This window comes from Globicephala melas, chromosome 1, assembly GCF_963455315.2.
Source record: "Globicephala melas chromosome 1, mGloMel1.2, whole genome shotgun sequence".
Taxonomy (NCBI): domain Eukaryota; kingdom Metazoa; phylum Chordata; class Mammalia; order Artiodactyla; family Delphinidae; genus Globicephala; species Globicephala melas.
In genome coordinates this window covers 140,313,753-140,331,752 of record NC_083314.1, presented here as the reverse complement: position 1 = coordinate 140,331,752, position 18,000 = coordinate 140,313,753, and the positions used below count along the sequence as shown (strand labels likewise).

General features: G+C 36.5%; 2 protein-coding genes across 3 annotated transcripts in view; one reads left to right on the top strand and one right to left on the bottom strand.

The window, feature by feature from the left end:
- The window catches only part of PRKAA2 (protein kinase AMP-activated catalytic subunit alpha 2), a 71,106-nt gene extending 55,644 nt beyond the window's left edge, over positions 1 to 15,462 (top strand). For both annotated transcript variants that reach the window (XM_030870283.2, XM_030870284.2), the window contains exon 9: positions 1,244 to 15,462. In XM_030870283.2, the coding sequence (XP_030726143.1) occupies positions 1,244 to 1,482 (239 nt within the window). In that variant the 3' untranslated portion in view covers positions 1,483 to 15,462. The remainder of the gene's footprint in view (positions 1 to 1,243) is intronic.
- Positions 10,872 to 18,000, bottom strand: part of FYB2 (FYN binding protein 2) — an 84,855-nt gene continuing 77,726 nt past the window's right edge. Inside the window, 4 exon segments of the mRNA XM_060305037.1 lie at positions 10,872 to 13,117; positions 13,663 to 13,696; positions 13,802 to 13,958; positions 16,978 to 17,072. Of these exon segments, the coding sequence (XP_060161020.1) occupies positions 13,105 to 13,117; positions 13,663 to 13,696; positions 13,802 to 13,958; positions 16,978 to 17,072 (299 nt within the window). The 3' untranslated portion in view covers positions 10,872 to 13,104.

Below are 18,000 nucleotides of genomic sequence, written 5' to 3'. Positions count from 1 at the left end.
CTCTGAGAAGATAAAACTTGGCACTAGTTGACAAGATATTAAACCATCTCAAAGACATGGTGGGTAGGTCTTCTATACCGGTTTTTAAGTAATCTAGTCTTAACTAAAAATGTAAGTGAAACAAAGAGGATTGAAGACGTGGAAAATCTCTAATCTAGCACTTCTCCAAAAGAAGTGCTTCCTTGGCATAAAAAAAGTCATTTGTAGTGTTGCCTGTGGAGAAAAGTAAGGAACAACAGGAAAGCAACTTTTTACCTAAAATTAGTTGATGTTGTTAGATTCTTTGTCACACTTCTCCATTCATCTTTTATCAGTAAACATTACAATATCTAAACTTCATTCTTCATCAGCTTCTTTCATCTTGGGTGGCCAAGGTATCCAGATAGGCCTTTCCTGAGATTTGGGCTGGATTTTGGTGCCCATGGCCATCCAGGAGGCAGAGGAGTCAACGGAGGTGGTCATGTCCAAGGACCTCGTGTGTGCCAAGAGTCAAACCTGGCTGAGCAAATGTGCTTATTCCACGCAGGGGCCCAAGTGGGATACAAGCAGAATAAACCAAGAGTCCACCGCTGGATGGAACCAGAGGAAAACGGAGTGCATAGTTAGGGAAGTTGTTTTCAACAGCATTTAAACTTCATTCTTAAACTGCCATCAGCTATAGCTGTGTTTATATGGTCCCCAGACCACCTTCATCAAAATTACCCAGAGTTCTTATTAAAAAGAGGATTCTTAGGAACTCTCCCAGACCTAGCAAATCAGAATCTCTGGAGATGGGTCCTGGGAAACTGGGAATCTGCCTTTTAAACAAGATTTCCCTTGCCCCTTCCCCTAGGCAGTTGCAATGTACGCTGAAGGATCAGTGCAATGGTAACTTTTGTTTTTATCTTAATGATTTTTTTCTATTGATACAACGCAAGAAAATAATCCTCCAAAGGTGTGCTTTCTTCAACTGAAAGGGATATCAGTTTGATTTCAAGGTTACTGTCGAATACTATGTTGAGAAGGATTTAGGAGTCCCATTTTGACCGTACGGGAGTGTTGAGATTGGTGAGTGATGTCTGTTACGTTGTGGGAGGGAAGAGCTTTTGCCACCCCTGCTCCCAAAACACTGAAACATGACATTTGCTGTCAGGTTGCCCTTGCTCAGATGTGTTTACTTAATATTCTGAATAAGGTATCTTCATAGGAAGGGCTCGGGCAAATATACGTTTCATATAAATTGCTCTTCTTTGGTCCATTTCAGATGAGGTGGTGGAGCAGAGGTCTGGCTCCTCAACGCCCCAGCGGTCCTGCTCTGCTGCTGGCTTACACAGACCGCGATCCAGTTTGGATTCTGTAACTGCGGAGAGCCATTTGCTCTCTGGCTCCCTCTCGGGCTCCCTGATCGGAAGCACATCGTCTTCAGTTCCACCTCGCCTGGGCAGTCACACCATGGATTTTTTTGAAATGTGTGCCAGTCTGATCACTACTTTAGCCCGTTGATGATCTTTCCTTAGTTTCTATCTTTCTGTTTTTGCACTGTGAAAATCAGATATATTCTTTAAATTATTGTTTTACTTATGGATATCACATACTCTGCAGTACTGGTTGAGAGCTGTGACTATCTCCAGGGGACGCTCAACGCCACTGAAATGACTGAAAACGTAAAAGTCTGACATTTCATTTACTGTAGATATCTGTAATTCTGTTCTGCCTATGATAAATTTACATAGGTAGTATCTTTAATACGTGAACATTGATGAAGATTATTGTTAATCTAAAATTGTGGATTCACTACAGATGATTAATACACCTTTACTGGTAAACCATCTCAGTCAAAGGGTGGGTTGGCAACATCTTCTTGCTTTACTATTTAGTGTAGATAAATCCAGTTTGCTTCCTAAATTTCAGCAGGCTTTAAGCTGTGTTTATGCACAAGAAGATTAAAAAAATAGCCCAAACATTAGTAAGATAGTAATTAAATTTTGAAATCTTAAGAGCCAGCCCCCCAAATTTCAGAAACCAAGTTCTGCTAGCAGTTTTTGCAAATGTTGCCCAGTGTTAAACAGAAGGGCTGTGGTCCTGAAACAGGTAACGGTCATTTCCAGGTTCCTTAAAAACAGCTATAACCAACTAGAGGTTTTATCTCGAGATTTTCCCGAATAACATATTTAAGAGCCTTCAAGGTTCTACTCAGTACTGGAACATACGGAATTACAACCACCTTTGTCTTTTTCATAAACTTATATCATTTTACAACATGCCTTCAAAATCTACGTTTCTCAGATTCTTTTTCACTCTATTATTTATTTTTGTACTTCACCAAGCATGATAAAATAGACAGTTAAATGAAACAAAGCAAAATGTCAACAGTCTCTAAAAGAGGACTCTTATCTTTGATCTCTTATTGTGTGTGGTGGTGTGGAGCCGTGTGTATGTGTGTGTCCTGTTGCATCCCATAATGCTAATTATTCATCAGAAGTTTGTTACTGTATTCACCCCCCTCCCTCACCTTCCCTAGTCACCTTTGTCTTTGTTTATTGTTTGATCCTTAGTGGCTGATTGACTCAGCTTTGAAACCTTTTCTGGTTCTCTTTCTTTCTTCTATATCTTGGTTGCTAGCCATCCAGTTTGAAACACTGTTCTGGCCCTAAGGGCTTTTGTGTACTTCTTCCAAAGTTTGGTAGGCTGTGACTTTCACTTTTGAACCTGGTAGGGCAGGGAAGCCTTAAACATTAAAAAAATTCTCTCTTGAATAAATGTATGTGTTGTTTACATATATACATATATGTATTCGCACCAGTGCTTTTAAATGAAAAACCAAACTTTTTTTTTTTTTGGCTATGTGCAGGTTTTTTTAAGGCTTTTAAAAAAACAAACAACCTATATACAGCAGGGTAGATAAGAGCCCATTGATTATATTTTGTTTTAGTAAAAATATTTAATTTTAAAATTATGTATAATTTATCGAATTTGTATTTATTCATTTGTCTTGTCTAATATGTTATAATTAACAATCTCATTCACCTGACTTACCCTATAAAAGATTAAGCTCTTGAAAACAAAAAGTGACATTGCCTTGACAGGTTTCTCTTTGCCAAAAATAATGTGTTTTCTACCAAGAAGCAAATGAGAATGTTAGACCAGATTTCTCTTGTGTTTATGAAAGACAAGTATGTCTGTCTTTCTTTAAAGAGCGTTGAGTCAGGAGTTTGCGGTGTGTCACATCATATTGTTTTGCAGAACTTTTTAAAAATGGTGTTATATAACTTTTAAGCCTGACTTCTTAATATCAAAATACAAGGAATCCTTATTAGCCAATTTGGGAAAGAGGGTGGGGTTGCAGGCAGTTAAGATGTGTGAAGTTTAAACCTTTGAAAGATTGCCACCTAGTGGCATCGAAGGATACTTTTTTGTGAATATTTTTATAGGGAAAAGCAGTCCTGCTGCATATAGGTATGGCATAATTTTGGCCTCAACAAATGTGTAAATACTTCTTTAGGGAAAAACAGGGCCACCTCATAATACTTGCCTATGAATGGGGTGACCTTCAAAATAAGGAATTAATCTGATTCCTTATTCCCAAGGACAAAATCCCTAACAATTTTGAAGACAGAGAAACGGTAGGAAGGAATCCAGTGGCATTTTAGCTTCTTTAGTCTAATGAATCAAATGTTAGAAACTTATATCAAAATTGCTTTAAATGGATGACTGTCATGTTTTTTAAGAGTTAAGAAGTTATTTACTATTTTCTCATTCTTGCCAGTATTTATGAATATCTACATTTTGATAGCCATCTGTTGAATTTTAGGAGAACCAAGGGTCACAGTTTGGGTTCTTGTGTCCTTAAGGTTTTAGAGCACAGCTCTTCTGTGAATGTAGATGGCGTAGTACTTTGTTTGTTTGTAGAGAGAAGATTACAGGAGGCTCAGCCCAGCATAACAGGGCTAGAACATTTTCATAGGAGGCTCTTTGTTGCTAATGAGCAGGGAGAGGGAAAGAAATCAGTTGCTAAATTCCCACATTTCAGTCTTGTAAACTGGGTAATTGTGGATATGGTATGTGGTAGACAGACCTGGGGTAGGAACAGTTTCTTCATGTTAAGATTCTGGAGGAGAGCTTCTATTATTAGGCTACAGATAGATAAAGTCTTAGCTATATCATGGAAATGGAGTCCACACTGGTTCTAGAACAGCATTTCCCAAACTGCATTCTGTCAGATGCTCTGTAGAAAAGGGGTTTCATTGAGCAAAGCTTGGAAAATGATGCATGTTACTCTCCTGCTTGAAGATGACAAAGGATGCGGGCATAAAGCCTTTGACCAGTCCTTCTGTGAAAAAAAGAAAACCGTTTAACTTTGTTTAATCCTGCTTTGCCCAGATTAATGTAAACATGGTTTTAAACTTACCATCCCCTGGGAAAAAACATATTTGAAAAATACTATTTTAAGAAAATTATTGTACCAGGTTGCCATAATGGGTAGATAAGAATAAGATTTCCTTTTCCCTTATCAGTTATTGGAGAGAATCTGGTTCAAAATCAGAATAATTCCATTTTAGCCTGTAGACATATTCATCTTGAGCGAATGCTGGATTAGTAGAATTTTATATGTCTACAACTTGTTTCATAGCACCTTGATTTTCTTAATCAGGTTGTGGTATTTTGTGGAGAGCAAAATTTATTCTTTTTTGTGTTGAATGGAGAACTGAAAAACCTTAAACAAGATTACTTCTAAAAATTGTCTAAGAGACTAGTAACTAATGCTTATGGCTCTATGGGTAATGAGTCAATAACATTGATTCTTACTTTCAGAAAGTATAGTCAGTGAACATTTTCTAAATACTTTTATATATAGAACACCATATTTAGATCGAATTCCTGTTATTCTTTAATGAAGGAACAAACAACATCCCAAATTAGATATGTTGGGAGGGAGGGAGGCAAACTATTATAAGTTGGGCTTTTGTTTTCATCAACAAATTTTTGAGACACTTTTGTAACCGCTAGTGTTTGCATTCCTTGATACTTGCCAGCTATAAAGAGAATCCAAGAGCCTAAATTATTCAGAAATAACAGTATTCCATGTCAGGGAATTGGCCATATGTAGTACAGACAATTCTCCCCTTTCTGCAAATAGGTTTCCTGGGACAGTTACAGAATCCTGGGCTTGCTTTCTCTTATTCCCTAGCCAGTTTGTACTCAGGGAATACAGATTGATTTTTTATTAGATGAGACGTAATTGAGACGATAATCATAGACAACTGTTACAGATTTGTTGACTATTTGGATTTATCTGTAAATGTACAGTATATTGAGTTAATATAAGCAATGCACCTTCCATTTATAAAATACAAGATCTTGGAATGTGCCTACCATAGACACTGCATGTTTGTCTATTCACTGGTTAATAATTTAAATCCTGTTAATGGCTGTGAAATCTCAGTATCTAAATGCTAGACGTGTTCACAGTTTTGTCTGTTTTTCTTTCTTTTTAAAGACCTCCACGTTTTCAATTTGGCACTCCTTTACCTGATCATTCTGTCACCCTGTGACTTTGAAAATAGGGAATGTACTTTAATAATAGTTCTCAGAAACTCTAAAATTCTGGATGAGGGATCTGTGCAATCTGTCTGTAAGTCACATCCTGTGTTGGGCCTCATTTTTGTAACCTCTAAAGTGGGAGGGATAGATTAAAAGACTTCCGAGTTACCTTTCAGCTTTAAAGTTCGGTCTTCTCTGCCTTTTCATATGATGTGTATTAGTGATCATTTTTTACACGTTTAGAGATTTTATACTAGTGCGAATGGTCTGTATTTGTTTGGCGAGGTGTTTTGAAGGTATATACTAAAATATTTTTCTAAATACAGCTGCCTCCCTGGAATACAAATGGTAAAAATCATCCAGAAAACCAAACATGTTCAAATGTCATGTGTACTTGCCATAAAGCAAAAGATTACTAATTTGGAGTGATGGAAGTGTTCCATACATTTTAATAGTGATTTTTAGATCCAGAGACCCTCCATATCGTCTATTAACTTATTTAATACGTTACAGTAACCTTGTGAGTTAACGATTTTCCAGATGAGAAAGCAGGACCAGAAAGCTCTTCACAAGGCTTTAATGCCATACAAGTGTTCAGTGATGATCACTGCTCTTTATATGCCCCCTTCCTCTGGGGGAAAACAGTCTGAATCACTGAAATATCTGCATAATTGAGTAATAAAATAAAGATGTATTGCTTTCAAGTCTTAGAGTGACATGAAGTAGTCTTAACTGAATATTTTTTAGTTTAATTATTTGAACCAGTTGATTGTACTAACTAGATGTAATTATCGTAAGTATTTATGATTAGCATATTGATTTTTGTTAAGTACTTCTAAGTTATTGAGGGTGCTTAAAAAATACTGAAGAAACTTTTTAGGACATGATTCTTCCTTTAACTTTATTTATATGATTCTCATAGCAAAGATTTTTTTAGAAAGTAAAACTAGCCCCAACTCCTATCTTAAATTATCATAGTTTTTGACTATTAATCTAAATTAGGCTTATCTAAATTTCATATACAGATTGATAATTTTTCATTTTATATGCATATTAGATGATAAGATGCTATTTTCATAGAGTATATTTCTATTCACAAACTACCTAATTATTATTGGCTTGATATGGAGTCTTTTAAACCTTATAAAAATTTGAAATGTAATTTATGTTTGAGCTTTTAAAAGTGTATCTTATTTAAGCAAGTTGCTGGCATCCTTACCAGCATAAATATAATAATTATAATGCATTTGATGCCACTGGACAGTAATAACATAAAGAACAGGACCCACAGTCTAGACTATGCTGAGTTTTAATTAAACTTTTTCAGTCATAACCTGATGAGAATCAGGCTGGGTCTAGAAGTTAGACTGCGGGGCTGTATTAATTTCATGAGCCAATGTTAATGTTTACTGCCAGCCTGCATAGCAACGCCAGTTTGCAGCCGTGATTGTGTATGTGTCTTTTGGTAACTACCGTTTATAGGTCAAGCAGCTCAGATGTTATGGAAGTAGCTCGTGGTTATTTGGACAAGCAGGGTAAGTAAATTTAAGTTACATTTGAAAAAGTGCAATTAAGGAAATCCGAGAGCAGAATGCTCTTTCCAGGAAAAAAGTGAAGTGCTTATAGAATATCCTAGCATGACAACTCTTTTGAACATACAGAGAATGTTGACAAGGTTCATACAGTGGGAATTCTTTAATTCGCTGTTTGCTACTTTGTGTCGATTTAAAACTTCAAGGAAGGATGGGAGGGAGGCTCAAGAGGGAGGGGATGTGGGGACATGTGTGTGCACATGGCTGATTCGCTTTGTTGGGCAACAGAAACTAACACAGTATTGTGAAACAATTATACTCCAATAAAGATGTATTAAAAAAAAGACTGAAGAAAAAAAAATTTCAAGGAAGGAATAGGAACATTCTAGCCAAGGATAACTGCATATTTAATTTTTGCTGCTAATTTAAGCATGCATTTTTCACAGCTAAAAGTCCTTTTTAAGTTTTGTTACAAAGAAAGTCCATTTTTCTAGACAGATAACATTTTCCTAAGATGGAAAAAACAGATCCACTAAAAAAACAAAAACACCTTAATTAATTGTGCCTTTTCTCTTGAGTTGTAGAACTAATAATTAGTCAAAAACTTGTTTAAACTGTTTTTTCCCTAATTCCTCTCATTTTTCCTTAAATCTGTCCTCCACAAACGGTCACATTGTTTGCTTTTGCCTGTTTGTTTTCAGGTTCCTTTGGCCAGACCTCACTATCATTGTCAGAAATTGTTCACTAAATGTGTTTTTCTGTTTGTTTTATGTTGTTTCACTTTTTAAAGTCACCTTGGTAAAAGTATGGCTGCCTTTTCGTGTTTTTAAAATGAATGCAATGAATAGCAATCTTTATATTTCAACCCTTTAAAAAGTTTGTAAAGGAAAGAAATAATGCGGAGCAAAGAACAAAATCTAATTTTGAATCTGATTCTCAGTTTGGCTGCTTGACAGCAGCAAGTCATTTAACCTCATTTAGTTTTTTTAATCTACAAAATGTGGATAATAACCTACCTCACAGATGTGTGTGAGAAACTGAAGGCCCTTGCTTAAAATACAGGGTTTATCATCATATTTAATGTAAATCCCTTCCTTTTTTTTAATAGATATCTTTGATACTGATAGGATGAGTATCTTGATTTTAGGTAAGTCTTATGTGGTAAGAATATAGTGGTAAAAATGTTTAAGACCACAGTTTCACAAATTATGGTATTCTTATTTTAAGGGACTTTAAAAATTTCTTTAAAGTATCGAACATCCAAATATCAAATTTGTCTTTTGTTGCAGCAGATATTCAGAACTTCTTAAACTGTTGGCTGAAGATGCCTTAATGTACCAAAATACAGCTTTCTCTCCAGACTATTCACAAATATCTATGGTTGTATGATGTTTTGAGTGTTTAATGTAAAATTGTTAGAGAACTGTGAACTCTAAGCATAGTAATCTTAATGTTTTAGGAAGAATGTGTTCTGTATCATGTATGCTTAAATATCATACAGTGACTTTTTGAGTGCAACAAACAAAACTGAAAGTTGACAGCCATTAGGTTGTCAGACAATCATAAGAAAATGTAAGATTGGATATTAATTGTTCAGAAAATTTTCAAGAACACTTTGCATTCATTCTTTCTTAGCCCATCTTTGGAAAAAAAAATCCCATAGGCTGATGCACTTACTTACCCACCGAAGCACTTGATTACATATCTATTAAAATAATTTTTTTAACTGTTGAAATTGGGATCATTTTCTATAATTCATTTCAGGAAGGGGAAAAAAGACCAGACTCTTAGTGCTTTTGTGTTTTAATAACCATAGATTCAAAGTTCAGTTTTGTTTGTTATGTATTTTTTGTGAGTGTTAAATGATCAGTGGGAAGAACGTCTTCCAGCAACTGTGTGGTAAAGATGTCTTCTTGAATTACACAGCATTTCGTAGTTATAGGTTCTCCCTAGTTAATACTTGCACTGTACAAACTCATAGGTAACAAACACAAAAGAGAAAAGCAGCCTATCTGATTACTTATAAGCTTTTTTCACAAAATCAAATTAAAGTCTCTGGTTAATTTGAAAGCTGTTTTGTTTCTGTTCAGTCGTTAAGCTAATATTCTGCAACTCAATTAATAGTTACAAAGCCATTGTAGTAGAACTTTGCTTCCTGTGATTCCTTGGAGATTCCATACCATCTTTGCCCACTTTTGTCTTCCTTGTTGTACACTGTAGTTTCTAACTTCAGCCATTGTATTAGTTTCCTATTGCTGCCATAAGAAGTTACTACAAACTTAGTGACTTAACACAAATTTATTGTCTCACAGTTCTGTGAGTCAGAAGTTCGGTGGGCTTATTAGCTGGTGTTTCTGCATCAAGTTACACAGGCTGAAAACCAAAGCATTGGTAGGGCATGGTTCTGGGGCAGAGTCTGTTTCAAAGCTCATTCGAGTTGGTGGTGAATTTAGTTCTGTGCTGCTGTGGGATTGCAGTCCCATTTCCTTTCTGGGTTTGGCTTGTAGCTTCTAGAGACCAGCATCATTCTCTGGTCCATGGCTCCCTTCACCTTCAAAGCCAGTGACAGGGGGCTTATGCTTCAAATGTCGCCTGCCTCTTCTTCACTATATCTCTGGCTGACTCTTCTGCCTTCCTCTTCTGATTGTAAGGGCCCATGCTAGTAAATAGGGCTCACTTCGATAACCTTCCTATTTAAGGCCAGCTGGGTAGCAAACAATTTCATCTATAAAAAGTCCCTTTTTTACAAGTCACATTAACATATCTACAGGTATTAAAACCAGGACACGGAGATCACGGAGGCCAAAATTCTGCTTACCATAGAAGACCTCAGGTTTACAACAAAATTTTACACTGAAGGCTGCTGAGAATAGAGAACAAGCAATGTAGATGTGGTCCTATGTGCTTATGATGGTCACCTCCCATATTTATATATCTAAAAGCAACTTTTTGAAAAATATATGCTAGCTCTCATTAAAAACACATCAAAGTCAAGCTATATAAGATTTCAATTTGCTTTATTCAAACTTAGAAGAACAGATTTGTTTTTATTAGTGAATACTTTTTTTCCTTTATTTCCTAAATTGTATGGGTAATACATGCTTATCGTAGGAAATCTGAGTAGGAAGTTTGAAGAAGCTGAAAAAAATCATCCAAACCCTGTTACCCAGAAACAACCACTTCTTAGGAATTTGTCATTATATATTGACTTTTTGCCCTTCCTCTTCTTCCCCTCAGAATCTATGTTTTAAAAGTTCTGAACATGTGCGGGAGAGGCCCTGCTCAAGAGAAAGCTATGTCGACTTGGAAGACCAAGTGTGTCAGAGGTACTCAGAAGGAGGAAGGGACAGCTTTGGTGGTGCATGTTAACAGGTTGCTGGTGGCCCGGCCTATAAATGAATGAGAGGCCCAGTGGAAGCCTCTGTTAGGGTCAAGTCCCTTTGTAAGCTGTCTTTTATCCACAGAGTGTTCTCATCTTTAATGATTTCTTTTTATGCAAAATTAAACAGTAAAATAGACAGTTTTTCCATTGAAATGTTCTGCTAGATGAGGGTTTCTAGGAGACAGATGACATTTGCTTGAGCCATTACTGAAACTTTAGTTATAATGTTTGCATTAAAGAACCTTGTAGATTAATAGTGTATGAAGTTTAGTTTCAGTGCCGTGATTTAAAGAATGGAAGAAATGTGGCTGATAGCAAAACAGAAACAACTACTTCGATGTGGATGGAATGTTCTTCCTAAAAATGTATTCCATATCAATAAATAGTAATTAGGTACTAGTTTATGTTAGACCAAATGGTTTATACTTCAAAAAACATAGAAAAGTGTTCAGTTTCAAAAGCCTGTTAAGTATATCTATGTAAAATTATTACATCCTAGCCATTCTTTCAAGTCTTAACCTTTGAATTTCAAAAACCTGTTTTTGTGTTCAGCATCTTCCAACTTCAGAAAAGTCCAGGTACTAAAAATAACAACACTTAGTGTTTTGTATTAAGGATTTTAGGACACTTTTATTTATATTATTACATTACAGCCTGACAACAACCCTGAGAAGTAGACAAGGTGAGTGTTAGTAGCCCTGCTTTACTGATGAGGAAATGGAGACACAGAGCTGAGTCATGGAATTAGAATAAGAGACCATGTGATGTGATGGAATGTGCATGGGACAAACCTATGTCAGGTAAAATGTAGTCCCCCTGCCACCTCAGGATTTAAGATACGTCATGTTTTGGTGCGGTGGCAAGTGTGCTATGTGGGTTTTGATCCTCGTTTGTACACGATTATTGCAGGAATGGTGTCTGCTCAACAGCCCGGTACTCCCTCTGGCTTTGCCCATGGGCCATACCTGTCCCGTGTCGTCCTCTTCTACCGTGCCCACAGTGTGGGAGAGGGCTGCTGTTGCCCGGTTGCCCGGCCTCTCACTGAGAAGTAAATTCAATCCGGGGGGGGGGGGTCCAAGCAGAAATATATTCTAAGAAGTCTTTCTTTGGTGCCAGCCTTAATCTCATCTCCCAGAAAAGAAATCTCAGTGTCACTTCCTAATTCCTTTTCTCTCTCACTTCTACCTCTAATGGGGCTCCTGAAACTATATATTTCTGTTGCTGCTGTCTTAAGGTCTACTGGTCTTAACGCCTCAAAATATTGCAAAATTAACTAGTCTCCTCTCGTTCTAATCTGTCATCCATAATCTTTCACCCATATTGCCATGATTTTATTTTCCTTTTTTTTTCCGGACACCTGGCATTGTCTTCCTGCTTAAGACCTTTGAATGCTTCCTACTCTCTAAAGGAAAAAAAGTCCAAGTGAACTCTGTCACATTCTAGCCCTGACTTACCCCATTCTAGCACTTGCCATTTCCTATCAGATACACTGTAGTCCTTTTACCTTGAATTTCTTCCTGGTCACCAGGCAGAGCATGCATTTTTCCATCTCTGTGTCTTGTCTAACAAATATATGTGTTTAAAGGCCAAGCTTCAGTGTCACCTGTATGTTGTGTGTTATAATTGTTATTGTAATAACCTCTGTACCTATCTTCCTCTCTAAACTTTATGAATACTTTTGATCCCTGTCTTCTAGAATAAGCTTGGCCTTTATTGACACGTGCCATTTGGAACAAGAAAAAGAAGATAAAAAAATATAGAAGCTTAAAAAATAGTCTCACAGTATAAAGGATGAAGCCACGTATCATACCCTTGAAGGGCAGGATCACCCTAACAGGCAGTGTACATCATCTGAAAAATAGAATGTTATTTACGGCTCAGATTATTTATGTTTCTTTACTTTCTGTAAGTAAAAATACCTGTGAATTATTTTAATAGATAATTTGGGCATAAGCAAAATAATATTCTGTTGTTTAAAATAAGTAAAATGGTTATTTTAAACTGATAACAGCATATGTATTATTTAAATTTTATTAAATATATTTAGGCAATTCTCAAAATGTTGGGTGAATTTAGGAAAAAACTACTTTTCAGCATACTATTCCCAAAGAAACCAATTTTGGGCAGCATTTGTCTGATTTTAGTTTTGTGACAAAGCTGGTATATAAATGTCCTTCTGCTTTGAGATGATACCTTAAATCGGAATATTTAAAAGATGTTGGTTATACTATTTACTTTTCAGAATTAAATTACACCCAGTTTAAACGCACAACATCGTCTAGAAATTATAAACACTCGTGTACTAACATTAGAAGCATTAGAAGCAAACTAACCATCTGCACAACTGGCTAGGTGCCATAAGGCGTGATTTCTGACTTTGGACATGGCTCATTAAACACGTGCTGGAATGCCAACACACACTGTTTCACATTCTCTTGAGCCAGCAGTGAAATAGATACTGAAATAGACATTGAAAGATAACTGCTTAGGAGCAAAATCTGCATCTAAATGTGGAGGGTTTGTTTTTCTCCTCTAAATTCCTGATGAAAGTTTCCACAGATTCCACCATCTCATGCTGACACGTAAACTGATGTGAGGCAGGACTGAGACCTTAGAACGAGTTCTCACTTGTGCAGGCTGTACCATTTGATCTTGATCTTCCTAAGGTGACTAAACTTCATGCCTGAGAAAAAAGAAAAATAGACAAACATTTTGAAATACAGGTCCATGGAATAGTGAGTAGGAGATTTCAGGGGAATTTTTTATCCAGTTTAATTTTTTTTTTTTTCGGTACGCGGGCCTCTCACCATTGTGGCCTCTCCCGCCGCGAAGCACAGGCTCCGGACGCGCGGGCCCAGCGGCCATGGCTCACGGGCCCAGCCGCTCCGCGGCATGTGGGATCCTCCCAGACCGGGGTATGAACCCGCAGCCCCTTCATCGGCAGGCGGACTCTCAGCTGCTGCGCCACCAGGGAAGCCCCCAGTTTAATACTTTTATGCTCCTTTAAAATGCTTATAAATATGCTCCGTAGAGACGTTTGATAACCTCAGGAGCGGCAGACACAAAAATAGTCTCTTGCAAGTAATCCTTACAGAATAGGGCATTGCATATTGAAAAACTTTTCCTGAATTTAAATACATGAAACAGTCTTTCCTTGAGACTTATAGACATAATAATGTATTATGTATTTAGAATTTATTATTTAAAGTATAACATCAAGCCACTTACTTGAAATCTAGATGTTCAATTAGCACATATCCATCTATAGAAATAAAAATCACTATTACTAATCTGAAAGTTATAATGCTTTGAGGTTTTTTTAAAAAACAGTGATTGAAATCTTATGGGCAATAAGCCAGTAACTTACATTTGCCTTTAGAATTGCGACATATCACTAGATTTTCTTCAGTGATATCAATGACTTCCAGTTCTTCTCCAGGGGTTATTGGCAAGTCGAATATTCCATTTCTTGAATTATTGGAACATGCCACTGCTGTGTTCATGACAGTAATTTCTTTGTCATACTGAAAGGAGAAATTCCTAATCGGAATGTGCTTGCATAGTTTTCATTGTAACAAAATTAACGGAAGACATACTAACCTCAAAATAAACTCAAGATGCTAGATATTAATTAGTTAACTAATGACTAAGGGACAGAAAATAATAGCAAGATATTCAGGGAAAGAAAAGTTATTTAAGGAAATAATGGTACATTTATTATTATCACAATCTTTCTTACATTTGTTTGTTACATATTGTTACATATTTTCAAAGTGTTTTCACACCCATTATCTAATTGTACTAGAATGAATTCTGGTGGGTGAGAAGGTGTTAACATTGGTATAAATTAAGTACCATGAATGGTACGTTCACTGTTGCAGTAATAAAGGCACCACCAAACCTGGGAAAGGACCAGTTAAAAAAGGAAAAAAAAAGAGGGAAAGAGAAAAACCTCTTTCTTTGTGTAGTACTTTAGAGTTTATAATTCTTTCTTACACACAGCATTTCTAGCTGTTCTTTCTACCCTTCCTCTCTGGTGGGCTCATATATTCTTATATACATACAGCTGTAGCACACACATTTTAAAGATGTGTGGGGCAATTCCCACTCTCGCTTGGTGGTTAAAGATGAGCATTTGTGGAAAAAACTGAGGAATTTGATTTCTGACCTCAGGGGAGTTTTTTTCTGTGTGGTAAACTAGCCAACCCATACATCAGCAGGTACACCACCTTCTAATGTAACTGAAATCCATTGACTGGAAAATAATAGTTCCAGAATATGTAGCTTATATTTACAGATGTCCGCTTCACCAAATTAGGGTGGCCAAACATCTTCCTTTGCTTGGGATAGTCTCTACTTATAGTTAATGTCTCTATTTATAAATACTTACTGTGATTAAGTGTGCCTCCTTCCACTCTCAGAAGTGTCCTGAATTTGGATGATAAATTATGATTAACCTATACCAAATGGGATCTAATCCACAAAATTTTTCTTTTGCCTAACAGAGTGATCTTACCCTTTCCAGGCCATAGTTCACTGTGAATGCACAGTGATCTCTTAAAATGTAAACCTGATTAGGTGGTCACCTTCTTTTTTTATAAAGTCCTAGAAACTCTTCATTCAGGGTAAGATCCACATTTCTTAGTTTGACATTCAGAGTCCTTTGCCTACCGTCATTCCCCGTCCCCCCGTTTCTGTCCCCTTTATTGAAGCCACATCAAGCTATGTGATAAGCCTGAATGTGCCGTGTACCTTACATATGTCCATGCCATTGCTCCTACTGTTTTCTCTGCCTGAAATACTCTTCTTTCTTAGGTACCTTTTGTGAAGACTTTCATGACTGCCATGTATAATTTACTATTTTAACTGCACTTTGTATATACCCCTATTGTGGATTCTGATTAACATACTGTCTCATACATTGAAAATGGAAAACAGTTTTATCCATCCTTGTACCCTCAATGCCTGGTACAAATGGGGCACCCAATATTTTGTGATTTGAGCTGAATAAAAATTATTGAAACTGTATAGTTTTTCTAAAGATATATCAAGGAAACTCATCATAGGTGATTAGGAAGAATAGACTCACGTACATATGAGAATGGGGATTTCTGTCCCATATGAGAGTGTCACAGAGTGTCCCAGCTACAGTGGGGGGCACTAGATGGAACGTAGGGTCCTTTCAACAAGTAATTGTTACACACTTGTTTTTCAGCTAATCAAATAACGTCACAGTTTGCAGTAAATCATTTCATATCACAATTCCCAGATATAGTAACCCTAATCAGCTTTGGTCCAAGTAGAATTTATTAATGATTATGAGGGATTTGTATATGTTCCTATGTTCAGTCCAAAAACGTTTTTGGATATTTACACAGTGTTAGGTACTCCTATTCTGCTCTGTGTATGGATATAAGGATAGATAATATACCCTTGTCCTCCAGGAGCTCATAGTTTAATTGATGAACATGTAATTGCAATAATGCTAATGTTTTGTGATAAGCTAGAGGTTTGCTCAGGTATATAGGTATGTAGTTTCTTTAATCAGGAAGTGTGGGTTCCTAGAGGAGATGCCTCGATTAGGTCATCATAAATGAACAGGAGCTAGTCACATGGAGAAAAGTAGCAAGGGTACACCAGACAGTCGGAACGGACCACATAAATGCCTAGAGGAAGGAAATAGCAGGGCAAGGATAAAGGTGTACGTTCATTCAAGAAAGAGAACTATGAACAATTTGTGGCCAAGGCACAAAGTGCAAGGTGAAGAATGGCAGGAAATAAAACCAGAAAGACAAGCAAAGGTCATGACATGAACGGCTTTATATCTCATGTTGAGAAAGCCTAATCTTTATCTATTTGGCAATGGGGAACTTTTGAAAGATTTTAGGCAAAGTAGTAATTTGGACAGATTCCATGAGCAGGATGCATACTTTCTCTCAAACCAATGTCTGGTACATGGAAGGTGTTCAATGTATGTTTCTTAAAATTAATAAATTCTCACTGTGACAGTATATGAAATCAAAAGGGAGGAGTGTTTGAACCTTGCCATTATAGAAAAATGCTCTATGGACTCTAAATGAAAGAAGTTTTTGATCATTTAGTGTGACCATTTTTATGTTGGGAGCTGGAGGGAAAACTTGAACAAGACAAAACTCTCTTCTTCAGAAGGGACTCAAGACTTTAGTTCAGAATACAGACACACACACACACACACAGTAATATCCCTGATCAGTGTTATAATGGATACTGTATAATAGATGTATGAAATGTGCTGAGGGAGTAACTTTGCCTGGTTGAGTTAGGGAAGTGTGGGTGACATTTGAACAGAGCCTTAAAGAATGACTTAGCAGTTTTTCCAGGCAGAGGAAATAGCATGTACGAAGGCATGATAATATAGAAATGTATCAGGAAAAAATTAACATATCAGATGTTTAATCAAAGATCATGTCAATCCCAGTGAGGCAGACGTGCAACACACTTACAGAATCTTTAAAAACAGAAATTCCTCTTATTGTTAATTTTTACTTTCAGAGGAGAACGTACCTCGAATCTTTCTCTAAAACGTTTTTCTTCTCTTTCCATTCTGTTCTTTTCTAAGTTTTGCTTCTTGGTTTTGAAGAAATTCCTGGGAGATAAGCAGGCAGAAATATGCAGGTAGAGTGAAGTGTATTATAATAAAACTCTAAGCTTCCAAAGCCATAAACTCATTCTGTTTCAGGATAAATTCAGATATAATTTTATGTGTTTAATTTTATACCATCTTCCTGTTGCCTCTCCTTCCTCAAATCTATCTGCATACCTTCCTCCAGAGTCATCTTTCTAAAATTTAATTGATCATGTCACTCTCTTGCTTAAAACCTTTCAATCTGTCTCTACTGCCTATAAGATAAAGTCAAATTCCTTAGTGTGGTACACAGGGCATTTTATAATCTGGCCCCAACCTACCTTTCCAGCTGCCCTTTTCCATATACATTCAAAGTCTACATGGAACATCTTGGAAGGTGGGCTGTCATTTCTATGCCTTTATACCAGGGATACCCTTCCCCAGACTTCTCTGAAAACTGGTCATCATCTTTGATTAATAAAGGGATAATAAAAGGGTTGCACTAATATAGAAAGTAATTCTTATTGGTAGAGTAAGTTATGGTAGAAACCATTTAAAAAGGAACAAAGAACACATAGAAAAGTGATACATCAATTTACAGGAATAATAATAGACTCAATATTGCATTTTCAAATTTACTCAGTTGAGAAAAAAAGTAAACCATTATATCAGTTTGTTTTAAGAAATAAAAAAGCACGAGAAGATTGTTTCCTAAAAAGACTTAGGTATAGACATTAAAATACTAGAAAGCTTTTTTTGGGGTGGGGAAGGTAAACAATTTCACTGTTATTTCATCTCTTGGAATTCTGTTTCGTTATGCTACGCAAAAGTAGAAGTGTGAAGTTTAAGGTAGAAAGATGCTCTTCTTGTCTAAGGAATACATCTTTCCAACTTGGGAAAAATAAATTACATCCAGTCTAAACTTAAAGAAAACAAACTTAAGGGAAGGGCCATCCTATGCC